Source organism: Petaurus breviceps, unplaced genomic scaffold, assembly GCF_028583685.1.
Source record: "Petaurus breviceps papuanus isolate PSGF00001 unplaced genomic scaffold, PetGlider_PUasm1.0 225, whole genome shotgun sequence".
NCBI classification, from domain to species: Eukaryota; Metazoa; Chordata; class Mammalia; order Diprotodontia; family Petauridae; genus Petaurus; species Petaurus breviceps.
Genome location: NW_027185889.1, coordinates 23,176,722 through 23,193,910, shown reverse-complemented (window position 1 = coordinate 23,193,910; position 17,189 = coordinate 23,176,722). Strand labels below are relative to the sequence as shown.

Below are 17,189 nucleotides of genomic sequence, written 5' to 3'. Positions count from 1 at the left end.
AGAAGACAGCAAAGAATTCCTTTACGTTCACCAGTCTTGGTTTTGATTTAATTCAGGGGGAGAGCATTTTGGGGGAAGAAGGGAAAGAGGAGAGGAAGGTGGCAAACAGCAATAATTTCCACCCAATCAAATTTTGTCTCCTTTAGTTGACTTGAGAAAAATCTTTCAGAAACAGCTATCCAGTAGTACAACTGAAAACAGGTACAAGACACAAGAGAACATATACAATTTTCAGACACAGAAAAAGAATTGTGTCAAGTCAGTGAGTCATTGAATTTTCCTGGGCTTCAGTTGCTCCATCTCTGAAATGAACAAGTTAGGATGGTCTCTTAGGTCCCCACCAGTTTTAGAACTGTGATCTTTTGAAGCCTACAGATTTAGTGCAGGTAAAATAGCTTCACTGGCAGTTGTGTGTCCAAGTGTTTGGAGTCATTTTCCTGAGTTCAAACCTAGCTATTGTATATTTTATTTATTTTGTAGCTGTATGACCATGGACAAGTCACTTCACCCTGTTTGCCTCAGTTTCCTTATCTGTAAAATGAGCTGGAAAAGAAAAATGGCAAACCTCTCATATCTTTGCCAAGAAAATCCCAAATTTCACAGTCAGACATGACTGAAAAATCATTGAATAAAGTATTTTCACAAGGCCTCTGACAATATTCCAAAAATACAATACTACAACTTGCCTGATTCCTGTGCCCAAGAGGACAGAAACCATGGTGTCAAAGGCAAAAAAAACCCTGCCATTAACATAAAGAAAACCAAAAAAGAACATTATCTTCATTGTATTATAGTTTTATTTATTTTGTTAAACATTTCTCAATCAATTTTAATCCGCTTGCTTTGGAATTTTAAAAGGCCACAGTTTTGAAGCCGCTAGCAAAAAAATCAGCCCTATTTAGAAATATTTCCTCTCCTTTTCTTTCCTGGTTTCTCTCATGCTGGCATCTGCAATGAGCTTCTACTAGAAAGCTATCAGCAGGAAAGGGATAAATCACTTACTTACTCTGGCTCAGTTTCTTCCTAGTACCTACCTGTAATGCGAATGTAAATTTTAAAGATCTTCCCTGCCCCTAGGCTAAAGTGCACCAGAAGCCTGGGGAGGGAGGCTTGTTTTTCAGTAGATACTTTTTGATTGGCCAGTGGGTCAATAAGGTTGTTACATTCTCTGAGCCAGGAGAAGGCTATATAAGCCCTGATGTGTAGCTTTGTTTTGGGACTCACTTTGAGAAGTGTTCTGTGATTTGATCTGAATTTTGGGAAGCCATTGTTGAGAGTCCCCCGGCTTTGAAAAACCCAGAATGTGGAAACCCAGATGTTGACTGGGTATGGATGTAATGGTTGGACAGTTTGGAAATCTGTCTACTTGATGTTTCTGTCTTGATAATTATGCCTGTATGCTTTGAAGTTTGGGGTGCTGACCTTTTTCCCCTGAACAAGGTAAATGATATATGTCTGACTGATTAAAGTAAGCTTGTTAACCCATTTTGAGTTGCTTTCCTTTAACAAAGCAGATCCAAGAACCTGTGGTAGCTGCAAACCCTGAGGACGCTTGGGGTGCTTGCTGCTACACTACCAGATGTAATGCCAAGAATTGTTGAAAGAATCAGTTGAGATTAAAGTTTTTGGAAGAATTCCTACAGTGTAAAAGTCCTTTGTATAACACTTTCAACACAGTAAAGCAATCCTTTTATTCCCTCTCACACTCCCCACAAATTCTTTTTCAAACTATATTACAGAGGAAATGTACAAATGAATTAGAGATAAGTCACAGTCTGTTCTTAAGAATGAATATGATCTGAGTCAGAAAACAAACACAAACAAAAACTAAATGCATATGGGACATTAAAAAAATAAAAATTTTAAAAATCACTTAAGGAAGCAAGTATATATACATCACGCTGGAAGAAATATATAGTTGGGTTTGGTATAAGATCAGTGCCTTAACTACTGAATTATAGCTTTTGCACTGCCTGTACCCCTCCTCCTAGGGAGGGATGTTCCCCCCCATTATGTCCTCCATCATTACCCCCCATCTTTCAGAATCTGTCATTTCCTTTTAGAATCATCTCAAAATCTTTTTTCCTGCAAGACTCCAGATGTCAGTGCCTTGTCCCTAAAAGCATCTTCTTTTGTGAGTGTGCACAGTGTCTTCCACCTCCTTTTTCCCCCATTGGAAGGTCTTAGAGGCCAGGAACTGTTTCACTCTTTACTTTGTACCTCAGTAGTTGGCACAAAATGGGTACTTAATAAATGTTTACTCACTGATTCCTTGATTCCAATATTTCCCTTTTTATAGTATCAGCATAATGAAAGAAGAACTGGAATTGAAGACAGAAGACCCTGCCTCAGTCACTTTCCAGACTCGTTATTTATTGTCAGGGAGAGCTTGAACCTGTTTCTGCATCTGTAAAATGGGAATATTTTCACTGCCTAATTCACATGAAATCATGTGCATAAAGTATTTCATACAAGAACATGGTAAACACTCCAGCTATTATTATCCTTCCACAGATGGGCCAAGGTCCCAACTAACAGCAGTAATGACAGGTACATTTATTTAAAGTTTCTAAGTTTGAAAAGTCCTGTCATCACCATGTCCTTAATGAGGTCTTGAAGCCATGGCTAATTCGACAAGTTGGAAGTCATGTGTCCCTCATATTTTCCCATAGTCTCTCCTTTGGCCCAACACACTCCACTTTGAATCTGGGTACATATCAGCATCTTGAGAGATAAAATCATTCATATAGGAAAGGCATTTCTACTATAACATGCTTAATAAGGGGCCATCCAGATGCTACTTGGAAATCTCTAAAGATGGGCAACTCACTAATGATAATAATATTGCTAATAGTATTTATGGAACACTTTTAAGGTTTGCAAAATGCTTTATATTTTTTTTTTCTCATTGGAGGCTCACAAAAGAGATATGTGAATCCTGTGAGGTATATGCAACTGTTTTTCCCCAATTTACACCTCAGGAAACTGAGGCTGAAATAGGTTAACTTGCCCAGGTTCACACAGTAAATACCTGAGGCAAGATTGAAACTCAGTTCTTACTGAGTCAAGGTCCATTTAGTTAGTAGCTTGTGGAGCAGCTAGGTGGCAAAGAATGGATTCAGTGCCAGCCCTGGAATCAGGAGGACATGAGTTCAAATCCAGCCTCAGACACTTACTAGCTGTGTGACCCTCGGCAAGTCAACCCTGTTTGCCTCAGTTTCCTCATCTGTAAAATGAGCTGAAGAAGGAAATGGCAAACCACTCTAGTATCTCTGCCAAGAAAACCTTAAATGGGGTCACAAAGAAATGGACACAACTAAACAACAAAAACAAAAACTGTAGCTTGTATGCTACTTATGGACAGGAATTGTTGCCTTTTCCCATGTTTGTATCTCTAGGCTACAAAAAGTATCCTTTTTGTTGTAAAAAATTATCTTTTGACGAATAGATACTTTTAAAACTATGTTGAAATGGGGTAGGTAATGTTTTGGTTTGGGACTAGATCTGTGATTTCATTGGCATAAGGAACTCTAAGGCAAAGAAACTCTAGTTACTGGACAAAGGTGAACCAACAGTTTTTATGCAAATGAATCTTAGGAGTGTGATCTAGAGCAGAGATGTCAGACAACCAAGGGCCTCATGCGTCACAACACACCTGAGTATAGTCCGCATTAGAATAAAATGTAAGTGAGAAATACTTCATATATAATAATTTAATATACTTATTATATGACATGTAAGAGTAATTAAGAAATACTTAAGAAAAAATTTTAAATGCAGCAAAACATAGATAATATTACATCTTCAAACTCAATCAATATACTGCCTACAGGATCCTTACATATGGATTTGTGGCCCAGCTTTTGAATTTGACACCACTGACCTAGAACACTAACAAGTCAAGTGAACCACCCAGGGTCACACAGTGTTTATCAAAGGACTTGAATCCAAGTTTTCCTGACACCACCATCCTGCTTTTCTTCTGTACATTTTGGGGGGGTATCTAATTTGCTATTTCATTGATACAGGTAGGATGTGCTGAAGTCAACTCAGACAAACTAGTGAGAGCCAACTGTTAAATTTTCAGTATTAACATTTACACTGCTAAAACACCATGCATCAGACCTTAGTTTATTGTTTTGTTAAGAAAGTGAGAGAAAAAAATAATGTAGGTTCAACTTAAAAGTGTGTCTGAAACAGCTGGTCCTAGAGTAAGGTAAGACCTAAGCTTACATCCATCCTTAGACACATCCTAGCTGTGTGACCTTGGGCAAGTCATTTAACCTTTGCTGCCCTGGTTTGCTTAACTGTGATATGGGGATAATAGCACCTACTTTTGTAGCTGTAAGCATTTAGCACAGTGCCTGGCACATAGACCCACTCCCAATACATTTTATTTTCCTCCTAACAGTTAATGCTTATCATCAACTATTCTGCAACTTGCTCAAGGTAACATGGATAGAATCAGAAGCAGGCTGGCTCTTCATCCCATAGGCCAAGCTGATGCTGATGGAGGTAATGGTGGTGGTAGTAGTAGCAGCAGCAGCATTAGCAGTAGTAATAGTAGTAGCAGTAGTATTAGCAGTAGAAGTAGAGGCAATAGCAATGGAAATAGTAGTAGCAGCAGTACAGGGTGTCCCTAAAGTCTGGACACATAAGAAATCTCATTAACAATGCATATTTTCAAGAAATGAAACGAATGAAATTTTCATTTATTTATTAGAGTAAATTTTAGCCATGATAATTTCATATGGCATAAAAGCTTTCATTAGCTATTGGGGACTATTTTCCATATTAATGAGATTAATTTAATTAATGAATGAGATTTCCTATGTGTCTCATTTCTTCATGTCTTCCTATGAAATCTCATTTATGCTAATTAAATAAAATGTTGAAAATTTCATTGGTTTCATTTCTTGAAAATATGCATAGTTAATGAGATTTCCTATGTGTCCAGACTTTAGGGACACCCTATAGTAGAAGTCATAGTAGCAACAGCAGTAGTAGTAGCCGTATTAGCAGTAGTAATAGTAGTAGTAGCAGTAGTAGTGGTAGGAACAGTATTAGCAGTAGTAATAGTAGTAGTAGCAGCAGCAATAGCAGCAGAAGTAGTAGTAGTAGCAGTAGTAGTAGCAGCAGCAGCAGCAGCAGTAGTAGGAGTAGCAGTATTAGCAGTAATAGTAGTGGTAGTAACAGTATTAGCAATAGTAATAGTAGTAATCAGCAGTATTAACAGCAGTAGTAGTACTAGCAGCAGCAGCAAGTGGCTTTTCCAGCACTTAGTACAGTGCCTGGCATACAACAGGAGCTTAGTATAAATGTTAATTGACATGAACTGAATTGCCACCCAGGTCACGAAGGTAGTAAGTGACAAGGGGCAAGGATCAGACCCGGGATTTCAATGGAAGAGAGGATTCCTCAGTGCGGAAATTTATTTCATCCATGCGACTTGGGCACCCATGCCCTCCCCTCCCCCACTGCTAGTGTGCTCCCTACTACAGTACGCAGGGCACAGGGAATAGTGTGACCCTGGTCAAGTCACTTCACCCAGTCTGCCTCAGTTTCCTCATCTATAAAATGGGCTGGAGACGGAAATGCCAAACCGCTCCAGCATCTCTGCCAAGAAAGCCCTACATAGGGTCGAAACAACAATGATAACTGTCATTACTGGAGAGTCCTCGCGGAGTGGCTCTGCCTCAGGTTCCCCATATGTAACACGAGGATGATATCGACAAGCACCGACACCCCCTCCCCCAGGCCCGCGGTGGGAAACGAGGCTGCCCGTGAAGCACCCCACAAAGCGCCTGTCATTTTACAGGTGAGGAAGCTGAGGCCCCGACTTGCCCAAAGTCACTGGGCTAGAGAGTGACAGCGGCAGGATTTGAACCCGGGTTCCAGCGGCTGGGCGTCAGAACCCTCGGACTCCCTCCCTCCCCCGTCCTGAGCCCCCCCACCGCCTCCACCCCCCCCCCCCCCCCCCCCGCAGGCATACCTGACTAGACCCCCTACCCGGCCGCTCGTGATGCTTGTGCTGCAGCTCCTGGAGATTTAAACAAGAGCTCCGCGAGCGGTTGGAGGCCGCGGACCAATCAGCAGCGGCGCCCTCTGACCCGGAACCGCTAGCGCCGAGCACCCTGGCGCCGGGGCGAGACTGCGCATGCCCTGGAAGCTGGCGGCGGAGCTGTGTGTGTGGTGTCCGCCCGACCAGGAATTATCCTCTCCCTCTTCTTCTTCCTTCGCCTCCTCCTCTCCTTCCCTGCCTCCTCCACACTGACAGGAGCCTAGCGCCTCCAGGCTTGTAGACAACCTCCTCCTCACTGGAACTTCACCACCACCCCGGGAAGTAGGTGCCCTTGTCACCCGCATTTCGCAGGTGAGGAAACTGAGGCCAAGAGGAGGGCGGGGGGCAGGAGCCGTCCTCCTGGCGGCCCCTCCCCCGCCCACCTCGCTCTGCCCTACCGTTACCCGGATTGAGGTTGAAGCCCCTGGAGTCCAGGTTGGGAGGTCTTGTATCCCCCCTTAATAACAATAATAGCCAGATAATTGTTATTCATTTTATGTTTGTGTAATAACATATAAACATGTATTTGTATTGCATTTATGTAAATACTTATATAAATGTATTTATATCTTGTATTTACATACATGTTTATATATAGTTATGCCAGTTGTTTATATATTACATCTGTTCAAATATAGTGCTTTAAGGTTTGCAGAGAGCACTTTATGAATATTATCTCATTTGACCCACGCAGCAACCTTGGGAGGCAGGTGCTGTGATTATCCTCATTTTACAGATGAGGAAACTGAGGCAAACAAAAGATCAGCTTGTCTTAACCAGAGTCACACAGCTTGTAAGTGACTAAGTCTGGATTTGAACTCAGACACTTTAACCACGTGCCACCTAGCTGCCTGTAGTATCCTAGAACTAGAGCCAGAAGGGGTTTCAAAGGCTATTTAGTGGAACCTCCCCCCTTATTTTGCAAGTGGGGGAACTGAGGCTTAAAGTCATAAAAAACGTAGACCTAGTGCTGGGATGGGCTTCAGAGACTTTAATGGAATCCCTTCATTTTACTGGGAATGAAACTGAAGCTTAAAATGATTCATATATCTAAGAGCTGGAAGAAACCCCAGAGTCCATCTGGTACATTTCATTTTACAGAGGAGGAAACTGAGATTTAACAGAGGCTCTTTAACTTTAGAGCTAGAATACATCTCTTCCAGCTGTCTCATTTTACAGAAGAGGAAACCTTAGAAAACATCTAAGACTCCAAGATTCTATTTCCTCACCTGTAAAATGAGGGGATTGGGCTTGATGTCTTGAGGTCCTTTCCAATTCTAGCTCTAGGTCCAAGGACCACAGTTTTAAATCCAGAAAGGATCTCAGAGATTATCTCATCCATTCACCTGTGTTATTTTATTAATTGACAAGCATTTATTTTCTCTTTATCCCACCCTCAGTTTAACATTCCCACATTGTCTCTTTCTGCATCTTGAATACATTTTTGCATCAGGAAGTGAGCAGCATGTTTCATCATTAGTCCTATGAAATCAGGACTGGTCATTACATGATCAGAATTCTTACATCTTTCATAGTTATCTTTATGATGTTGCTAATGTATAAATTCTGATACTGGTTACTTCATTCTACATCAGTTCATACAAGTCTTCACAATTTTCTCTAAAACCAACCCTTTCATCGTTTCTTATTACATAATCTATTCTTTCATTACTGTTTCATTCCCCAGTTGATAGGGACCTCTTTAGTTTCCAGTTCTTTGCCTTTGCAGAGAGAGCTATAGATATTTTTATATATAGGTCCTTTTCCTTTTTCTTTGATCCAACCTGAGTTCCAGAATATCTGGACTAAGTCACTGTTATGCCAGTAGTGCATTAATATGCCTGTTTTCCTACAGCCCCTCCACCACTGTAGTTTTCTTTTTTTGTTGTATTTACCAACCTGAAGGAACCTCAGGGTTGCATTGCCTTTCTCTAATTACCAGTTATTTGCAACATTTTTCCTTATGGCTGTTGAAAGCTTCATTGTCTTCCTTTTAGAAGTTCACATGTTTTGACCATTTCTTAGTTGAAGCATGACTCTTATTCTTATGAATTTAAGACAATCCCTTTTATGTCTTTGAATTGAGTCCTTTATCAAAGAACTTTGCTGTAGCAGTTTTCCCCAGTTGACACTTTCCCTTCTAATTTTAGCTTCATTGGTTTTATTCATGCAAAAATTTTTAAATGTTATGAAATCAAAATCGTCTATTTTATCTTCTTTCATCTACTTCATCCCTTGTTTGGTCATTAACTCTTCCACATTGATGGTTCTGAAAGAAAATTTCTAACTCAATCCTCTTAAGTTGTTTATGACATCCTCCTTTTATAGCTAGGTCATGTATCCATTTAAAAGTAATCCTTTTTATCTTTTTTTTTCACTTTTGGGAGGGAAAGTGGGGTTAAGTGACTTGCCCAAGGTCACACTGTTGGTTTTTGTGTTAAGTGTCTGAGGCCAGATTTGAACTCATAGAATATGATCAAGATGAGAGGTCTGAGTTTCCCCAAACAAAATTAGATTTACAGAGACTAATCTGGAGGCATCTGAAATGTTATCAAATACTATGGATCATGCTACAGGTGTCTTGACATCCAAGTGTTCTGAGACTAGATGCATTTCTGAGAGCAAGCCTGTAGTAACCAGAATGTTCTCAGAGTGTGTGTCTCCAACCACAAATATCTTGTCCTCTAAGTGTTATATAGTCATGCTGACATTCTTTTTCCTCCTCCTACCTGGAGATGAGAGGTCCACAGGCATTTCACATTGCACACATTTTACAAATGCATCAACCAGTTGGACTGACATTTTATTTTCCTCCCTCACATCCCCCCTGCACATAAGATCCTCAGGGATTGCTCCCTGATTTTACAGATGAAGAAACTAAGGTCTGCTTGCCCAAGGTTATAGGAGTAAGTGGCAGTGAATGGGGAAAGACCTGTGATTCCATTGGTCTAAAAGTTGGTATAGCTGCCAACGCACATCATCACTGTCTCTGCCTTGTAGTCTTAGAGAATTGAATTGCCTAGAGCACTCAGAGGGCTGGGGACTTGCCAAGGGTTGTATAGCCAGCATCTGAGTGTGTATGCACGCACATGTGTGCACTGTGCCCGTCTCTCAGGCAGCAGCCAGACTAAGCTGCAGGCCCCGGTTCTTCCCTTTGTACCACAATGCCATATCTATTTGCAGGACTTTTGTTTTCTCATTGATAAGAAGGAAAAAGATGAACCAAGTGATGCTTTAAATACCTTTCTTTCTCATAGTACCAGCACATAACAAATTCTCAGTGTTTGTTAGTTGGCTTAATAGAGATAGCAAGGTTTGGGGTTTTTTTTGTTTGTTGTTGTTTTTTTGTTTTTCACAAATATTTTCAGTAGCCCATAAATGAAAAAAATTAACTTTAAATTTAAATTTTTTAAAATCCTGTTTAGAAATTCAGGTAGTCATGCAAAGGTAGCAATATTACTCTCAGACAGCAGATCATGGTCTGATGGTTGATGTTTTGGGTCATTTCTTTACTAGATGTTTACTGTTTACCAGGAGTTCCACTTATATCTTTTAGAAGATTACTCAGTCCTGTTTTATGCTCCCAATTCATGAGGCAGCTGTGATATAGTAAAAAGAAAACTGAATTTGACATCAGAATGCTCTCATTTCATTAGATCTGCTTCTGTTACTTGGAAAAGGCGATCTCTGGGCCTCAGTTTCCTAGAAAGGGGTTGCATTAGATGATCTCTAAATTTCCCTTACTTTCTAAATCTTATTATCCTAATCTCAATATAGCCAATTAAATGAGAATTTTACAGTGATACCATGCAGGTATTATTCACTAATGTTTATGGAGAATGTTAAGCATAAGTCTGATAGAATTTGGCTCAGATTTTCAAGATGGGTTTGGGATGTTTAGGGGTTTGGAATTGGGGGAGGGGAGGGAGGTATGAAAGGGGGAGAGTGGCATTTAAAGATTTTTAACTATTTAGTACCCCTTGAACTAATATTGGGCTACATAAGCCCTTCCACATTCCATCATCTGAATGTGTGGGACTCTGATGATACATTGTCTGCTTCTAATTGTATCTGTTTATGCTATAATCCACAGCCTTCTGACTTTGTCCAGAAGACTGTGTTTTTAACTTTGCTTATGTTTTGTCATAGGAGATGAAGCAAGATTCCTCTCGAAATGCTGCCTACACTGTGGATTGTGAGGATTATGTTCACGTGGTAGAATTTAATCCCTTTGAGTGTGGTGATGCAGGAACCTTAATTGCATATGGTGGCAATAATTATGTGGTCGTTGGCACTTGTACATTTCAGGTGAGTATGCAGTATTATAGCAGTTACTGAAACTAGATAGGCGGAAAGTATGCAGTGAAAGTCTTAGTAAAGAGATGTCACTGAATTGTTAAATTAGTACGAACCAAAGTTTATCCCATCTCATTGAATGGAATTACAGTTCTAAGACAGTTTGTATTTATCTTAACTTAAAGAACAAAAGTATGTAGTACTTATGTAGTACAACTGATATGCAAATTGTGGAGAAAGAAATATGTACCAAAGAACTATATTCCTCTTTTTTCTAAAGTCTTTGGGTACTAGCATGTTCTGGCATTTAATATTCTGGTGGTTAACTGAGTCATATGTAGCAAAACCTCTCTGGTGATGCTCAGTAATAATTGCTTTTGTTTATATTCCACCATCATGACAGGAAAAAATGGCATGACAAGCTGATAATTGGGATTTATTTAAAATAACTTCTAGGTATAACATAGGATTTGTACTAATTATTGGTCTTATACACCTACATCTATGGTACTGAACTATAATTAGTGTTCACAATAAACCCTGAGGTATTACAAGATATTTAGTCATCAAAAATTTAATTGCATCAAACATACTGTATTTTACAAAGGGGAAGTTGCTTTTATCCCTCTACAGAAAGACTTAAAACCAAAAAAATTTATGATTAACCTTTTATCAACCAAGCTATTCAATTAATCATTCCAGTTAATGCAATGCATGTTTTATTCTTGTCCCACAACCTGAGTCTTGTCTGGGTATTGATTTCATCAGACCCAGCAGGTGACAATAGCCAGCTGATTGGAAACAAACGGAAAGCTCCTGGTTAGCATCATTAAAGGGCACCTAATTTTAACAAATTGTTATGAAGTAAATAGTAAACTATTTTTTTTTTTATCCTAAAGCAGGCTGCTCACCCGTGGGGGAGAAATCCATTAAGAGTCACAAGTTTTACATTTATATATATGTAAATTATGCTCAAGCATTCTGCTTTTAGAAAGTAGGAGGCAATATGAAATGTTTTACAAAAAGAACAATAACTATTTCAGTACCATATTAGGTTATTGGAAAAGTAGAATAGATATTGGAGGTTTTAAAAAAATGTGGGCAGAGGGAGGGACAGAATTCTATAGACAGGAATTTGGAAGAAGGGGAACCAAACAAATACATGAGGAAGAGGGAGCAAGATGTATAAAGAAACAGAAAAAAGGAAGGGAAGGAGATGAGCAGACCCATAGAAAGAAGAGAAAGGTAAAGGGAAAAATTCAGAACGTTCTGAGTAAAAGTAACTAGAAACAGGCTGTTCCCCACTGTGTAATTTACTACCACTTATTTGGAATTCTTATTAAATGACTTACTCTTTGGAGGTTGTCAGTTTATCCAGGGTCCATACCACCCAATAAAATGTGGTGTACATAGAGATTACACAGTAAATACAAGCTGATAGACAGAGTCTTCACTTTTTGCTATGTTTGTGCCTGGAGTAAAGACATCTCAGGAATTTATGTCAACTTTAAATCCTTATCTGTGACCTTGGACAAGTCACTTGCACTATAAAATTTCAGTTTCCTTCTCTGAAGGTTCATCTAGATAATCTTGAATATCCTTTTTAGTTTCAAAGTTATGATGTTGTGATTCTTACTTTTCCATCAACCAATGGTGGCTTCCACATTAAGTACAGTGGAAATATATGTTATCAACACTTTGTCTAGTTTTCAAAAGCAGGTTGTCTTGATTTGCTGTCTCTGCAGTAACATGCAATCCCACATTAGCCTCAAAATAGCATCCATCTCTGCCCCTACCACACCCGCCCGTCCTTTTAACTGACTCAGGACACATTATTGGCTGCCAAAAGTAAACTTCGTTGGTGACACATGATTGCATAGACTATGTAATCATTAGGTTTTCTGAGGCTTTTTCTCCATAAAATTCCATGTGTTTGTTTGGCAACAGATTACAGTGACTAATTGTCATACATACTTTTCCAGTATCCACAGAATTGTATTTTGATCTAAAAACCTGTAAGCTTCATTTTTCAGCAGATTGATTAGTCAAGTGGAGAAAATTTTTAAATAATCTGAACTCTTAAGAAGGGAGGTGTTGAACTCCTAAATTATTTCAAATTGTTGATCCCTTGACAAATTGAGATGTCAGTTAAAGTTACACATCTCGTGTATATATATATATAAGCCCTAAAGTTCTAAAACCTGATGTGTTTCTCTCCTTGACAGATTGATTTCCATTCTTTTTCCTTTTCATTTTTTCTTTTATTTTTAAGGAAATGATTTGTTATTACTCTGAAATAATCTAAAATTATAATCCTTTTCAAATGATGGCAATAAATAAGTGTGAGGGAGTATATTCTGAGTTTATGTGCCGAGTGAATGTCTTGTTATCCTAGATCCTTGTGGCTATCATGGGGAGGCCAGAAAGGATTCACAATAGATATCATATAGGAAAACCTTGTAGCAAACACAGTCCGAATTTACTCTGAGGGAAGTTCTTAGATTGGCCTTAGAGAAATAAAAGAGAATTTTCAAGTAGAGTACACCTAGAAAATACCAAATTCTGCATATTCTGGGTATATTTTATTATTGACCATGAAATTTTCTGAGGTTTTGGCAAAGGAATCCTTTTTTGCCAGGTTGGATATGATGTGCTCTGTGTAATAATCTAAACTTAGTTTGTTCATAGCAGTGAAGGCATTGTCTAACTTCCTAAATATTTTCTCTCTTATACATTTCTTAGAATAACAACTCAAACCAGTTCAGTGGTACTAGCTCCATCATATAGTTAGTAATACTAAATAACTCAGTCATGGAGTTTCCTTGTAGCAGTCAATTAAATCTAATTAAATACGTTTTGTACAGATTTCAACAAATAACCCAATTAACAAGAATTTATATATTCTTTACTTTTTGAGCCAGGCAGATCACATGTAAATAAACTAGTATGAAGAAAATGGTCAAAAAAGCAATTCTCAGATGAGCTTGAGCAGGGGGAGAATGAATTCTACTCAAGTTCCTCCAGAGTAATAGAAAATAAGAAAGCCAGGCTTAGGTCTTAGATTCTCTGAGGAGGAGGGGCAGCACAATGATGAGCATGCAGTAGGAATATGGCTTCTTAGAAATACATAAATCATTACTTTTTAGGATGAGAAAGCATTTCTTTTGTGATCCCAGGTATTCATCTGACTCCACAAAGCTTCCCCAAGTCATCCAATTGCCTTATACCCTCTGAATGTTAATTCATTGGAGCAGTTCACAATAATGACCCTGAAGTACTAAAGTACAATAATGAAATGTCTCCCAAATAACAAATTGTCTGTTTGAAGCCTAATTTTTGGTTAATAAATTTCTCAGGTATGGTAATTCATTTAACAAAAATATCCCATTCTCCCTGTTCTTGTTAGAAGGCTTAACGTATTAAAGACTCTATTATAGCATTAAAAACTAAAATTTATTGACTAAGAAAAACGTGATATGACTTGTTTTTGTCATAATGTTTGGTTTGTCTTAGATTGTCTCATTCATATACTTCAATGAATTTTTTATCTTGAGCAAAATGCATCCCTTTTCCCTCTAATGTCATGTATCTATGCCTTGCTTCTTTAAGGAGGAGGAGGCAGAGGTAGATGGGATTCAGTACAGAACACTGAGAACGTTTCACCATGGACTCAGAGTTGATGCCATCGCGTGGAGCCCAGAGGCCAGGCTCAATACTTTGCCTCCAATGATCAGGTAAAGTAAAGTGAATTAGCTGCCAGAATTATTGGTGTGCCAATTTGGAATGAGTGACCTCTAGGTCTTGGCATCAGAATCTCTGCCCTGTGACTTTGGATCAGTTGCTTACCCTGTCTGAGCTAAAGTGGGAATTACATGGGCACTCCCTGGGGAAGATGCTTTGTCCGGTTCCCAGTGCCATCTAAATGGATGTCAGAGTCACTGATGAGACTGACCAACACAGTGCTACCCATCTGAACAGCATAATGAAGAAATCAATGTCTTTGGGCCAGCCAGTTCAGCACCTTTCTAACTAATGCTTAGTTTTAGTTTGTCCTCAAAAGCTCTCACACTTCATCAGGCTCCCCTTTCTGGTGAGTCTGTCAGAGGGACCTCTTTCTTCACTTTCACAGATAATAAATTTGGAATTGGAGAGATCTCAGAGGCAATGGAGGACAGTGTCTTCCGCATGAGGATCTGGGGCCCAGAGTGGGTATGACATGCCTGGGTTCACTCAGGAATCCACTCTCACTATTCTGCCTCATACTGATGACAGCTTATTACTTGTCCACTGACACATTTTTGTTTCAGCCACAAATTACTTTACTTGAGCTGTTCAGCCTAATTAAGAGATAGCCTGAGTTTGCCTTTCTAGCGCTTTCCCATGCTCTCTTCTTGGTCAGAGGGATGGTTTCATTTGTGTCTCTAAATGCCCGATGTTTGACACAGTATAGATGTTGAATAGATGATGACTGTTTGGTTAATTGAGTAAGGCCATCTGTGAAGGCCTTAATTGTAAATGTTATTGTGCCATTTTACAGATTAGAAAACTGAAACTCAGAGAAGTTAAGAATATTTCACAGATGTAATGATTTGTTGAGCCCTAGGATGCTAATGCAAGCCTTCTGACTTTTAAGCATAGACTTCCTAAAGTTAAGGTTTCTATAACAATTTTTCTCTTCACTTTGTTTTGTTTATAAAAACAAACAAGGCACTCCCGCCATTCTTCCCTTTATTGTTTGCTGGCTTTAGGTTTTAAGAGTGCTACTTTTCAATCTCTTGATCCTACCCAAGGCTTCTTTACACATTGTTTTATTGGTAGGTTCCTTTGAAAAACTTCTTTTCTGAAAAGAGCATATGTATCACTTACAACTAAATACAGTATTTGAAAAAATCCTTAAACAGAGAAGTAAATTTGTTTCATTGTAATTTCAGCTTAAAATGGGAAGATATAATCTAGGTTCTAGAGGTTCCTCTGATTGTGGAAATCCAGGTGTGTGCATCCTCAAGACACCAAGACTCCCACAGAGGGGGTACTACTCAGCTTCTTCCCTCCACAGTAGCTCGTGACTCTCCCACCTGCCTCCCCACACACACACGCACGCACGCTGAAAATTCCTCATTAGTTCCATGTATTCTCATCCTGCCAGTGAGGGGGGACTGGGAAGTGGATTAGGTGACCATGGGTTAAATTAAAAGGGCTTAACTCAGTTTTTCCTTTTAACCTAGATCAAATGAGGTTTTTTTTCCTTCTTAAAATTTGTTTAAAATACTACATTTATGGGGCGGCTAGGTGGCACTGTGAGTAAGAGCACTGGCCCCAGAGTCAGGAGGACCCGAGATGAGTTCCAGACTCAGATACTTAACACCCTGTAGTAGCAATCACCCTAGTGTCCCCAGGGTGGCTGCCAACACAGGTTCTTAGATCTGCTTTGCTAAAGGAAAGCAACTCAAAATAGGTTAACAAGCTGTATCAGCAATGCCATATTCACAATGCCTATAGAGATTACAAATATGCTGATATAATTATCCATCACAAAATACATCGTGCTTGCCATATGGGGAAATAAACTAGAAAATTTATTAAGATACCAAAATACTGAGTCCCAAAACCAGAAAGTGAAAGCCATCAGAGTAGTTATGACATTGGCACAGGTAGATAAAGTAGAAAGCACCCACATTTTCAAGCCTTTCAAACAGAACAGGCTACCTCAGGCAAAGGTCCTCCTCTCCCCACGCACAGCAACCACCCAGCGTCCTGGAAGCGCGCTCCCAGCAGCTCCGGCCCCTGGCAGTCCTCAGCAGGAGTCCTTAGCAGTCCTAACTCTAAAAGGGCTTCGTGTGCCGCTGACTCTGCTGCTGCCGCGCTGTAGCCACCACCGCCAGCCACCACAGGAACGCTAGCTTGGCTTTCGCTTTCTCTGGCTTTCGCTTTTGCTGGCTTTCGCTTTCGCTTGTTCCGCCCCTTCCTGCTACGTCAGCACGTCCAATGGGGCATGGAAGATCTTTAAATCCCATAACCCTTACATTCGGCCCCAAGATCTTTCATGTCCCTTACTTGGCAAAAATACAGTAGGAATAACTGGTGTCAAAATTTCACAACAATATAACGAGAATAGCACACAATAAACACAGAAAACCATATTTTAGGGTGGGGCTTGAGCACAAGCTCCCCATCATTCCCCCCACCCCGAACAAATGGGGCCCCAAAATCTTGTGGTAAGGGGTGAAGATCTCTTCTTCTATGAGTACTTGCTGCTGAAATCGGATGTAGAGCTGTCCCTGTCCTTAGGGGTCCCATTTGAGAGGTCAGTTCTTAATATGCTTGATGCCAGGTCCAAGGGTGACACATCACAGTTGCAGACAGGGGATGACATCCAGCTTAAGTTATCAGGCATCTACAGATGGAGGGTACCAAGCCTGTGGAAACAAATCTAACAAACAAGGTGAACAAACAAAAAATCAAGAACAATAACCAGACTATTGTAGCCTCACTCACGGTAGAATAAATGATTTAAGGGTACAATTTTGTAATCATCTTCTCCAGAATAAACAATAGTTACAGTGTTATTCTTCCCATATGCTATAATCTCTGCAGCCTTTGGAACATCATCTGGCTTCCGTTTTACCCATACTTTAGCTCCTGATTTTATTCTATCAGTAGAACCAAATCCTTCAGTTCCTGTGACAGTTATTTTGGAAGGAGGGTCAGTTTTTACAAGTGGCATTGTTTTACAAGGAACGATAATCACTTGAACTATCCTATCATTCTTTTGAATCTGTATGGGCCCTTCACCTAAATTCTGGAATGTTACAACAATTTCTCCTTGATAATT

At 39.6% G+C, this 17,189-nt stretch overlaps 2 protein-coding genes across 7 annotated transcripts in view; one reads left to right on the top strand and one right to left on the bottom strand.

Moving 5' to 3' along the window:
* Nucleotides 1-6,127, bottom strand: part of PARPBP (PARP1 binding protein) — a 74,602-nt gene extending 68,475 nt beyond the window's left edge. For 2 of the 5 annotated variants that reach the window (XR_011169710.1, XM_069095255.1), the window contains exon 1: nucleotides 5,993-6,121. The gene's annotated coding sequence lies outside the window, so the exon portion shown is untranslated. Of the gene's footprint in view, nucleotides 1-2,265; nucleotides 2,408-5,992 lie in introns of all 5 variants that reach the window. The other 3 variants (XM_069095253.1, XM_069095254.1, XM_069095252.1) reach the window with 3 other exon arrangements.
* Nucleotides 6,128-6,146: 19 nt separating this feature from the next.
* The window catches only part of NUP37 (nucleoporin 37), a 56,826-nt gene continuing 45,783 nt past the window's right edge, over nucleotides 6,147-17,189 (top strand). The window contains exons 1-3 of one of the 2 annotated variants that reach the window (XM_069095257.1): nucleotides 6,147-6,373; nucleotides 10,211-10,369; nucleotides 13,967-14,091. In XM_069095257.1, coding sequence (XP_068951358.1) covers nucleotides 10,214-10,369; nucleotides 13,967-14,091 — 281 coding nt within the window. In that variant the 5' untranslated portion in view covers nucleotides 6,147-6,373; nucleotides 10,211-10,213. The remainder of the gene's footprint in view (nucleotides 6,374-10,210; nucleotides 10,370-13,966; nucleotides 14,092-17,189) is intronic. The other variant, XM_069095256.1, reaches the window with a different exon arrangement.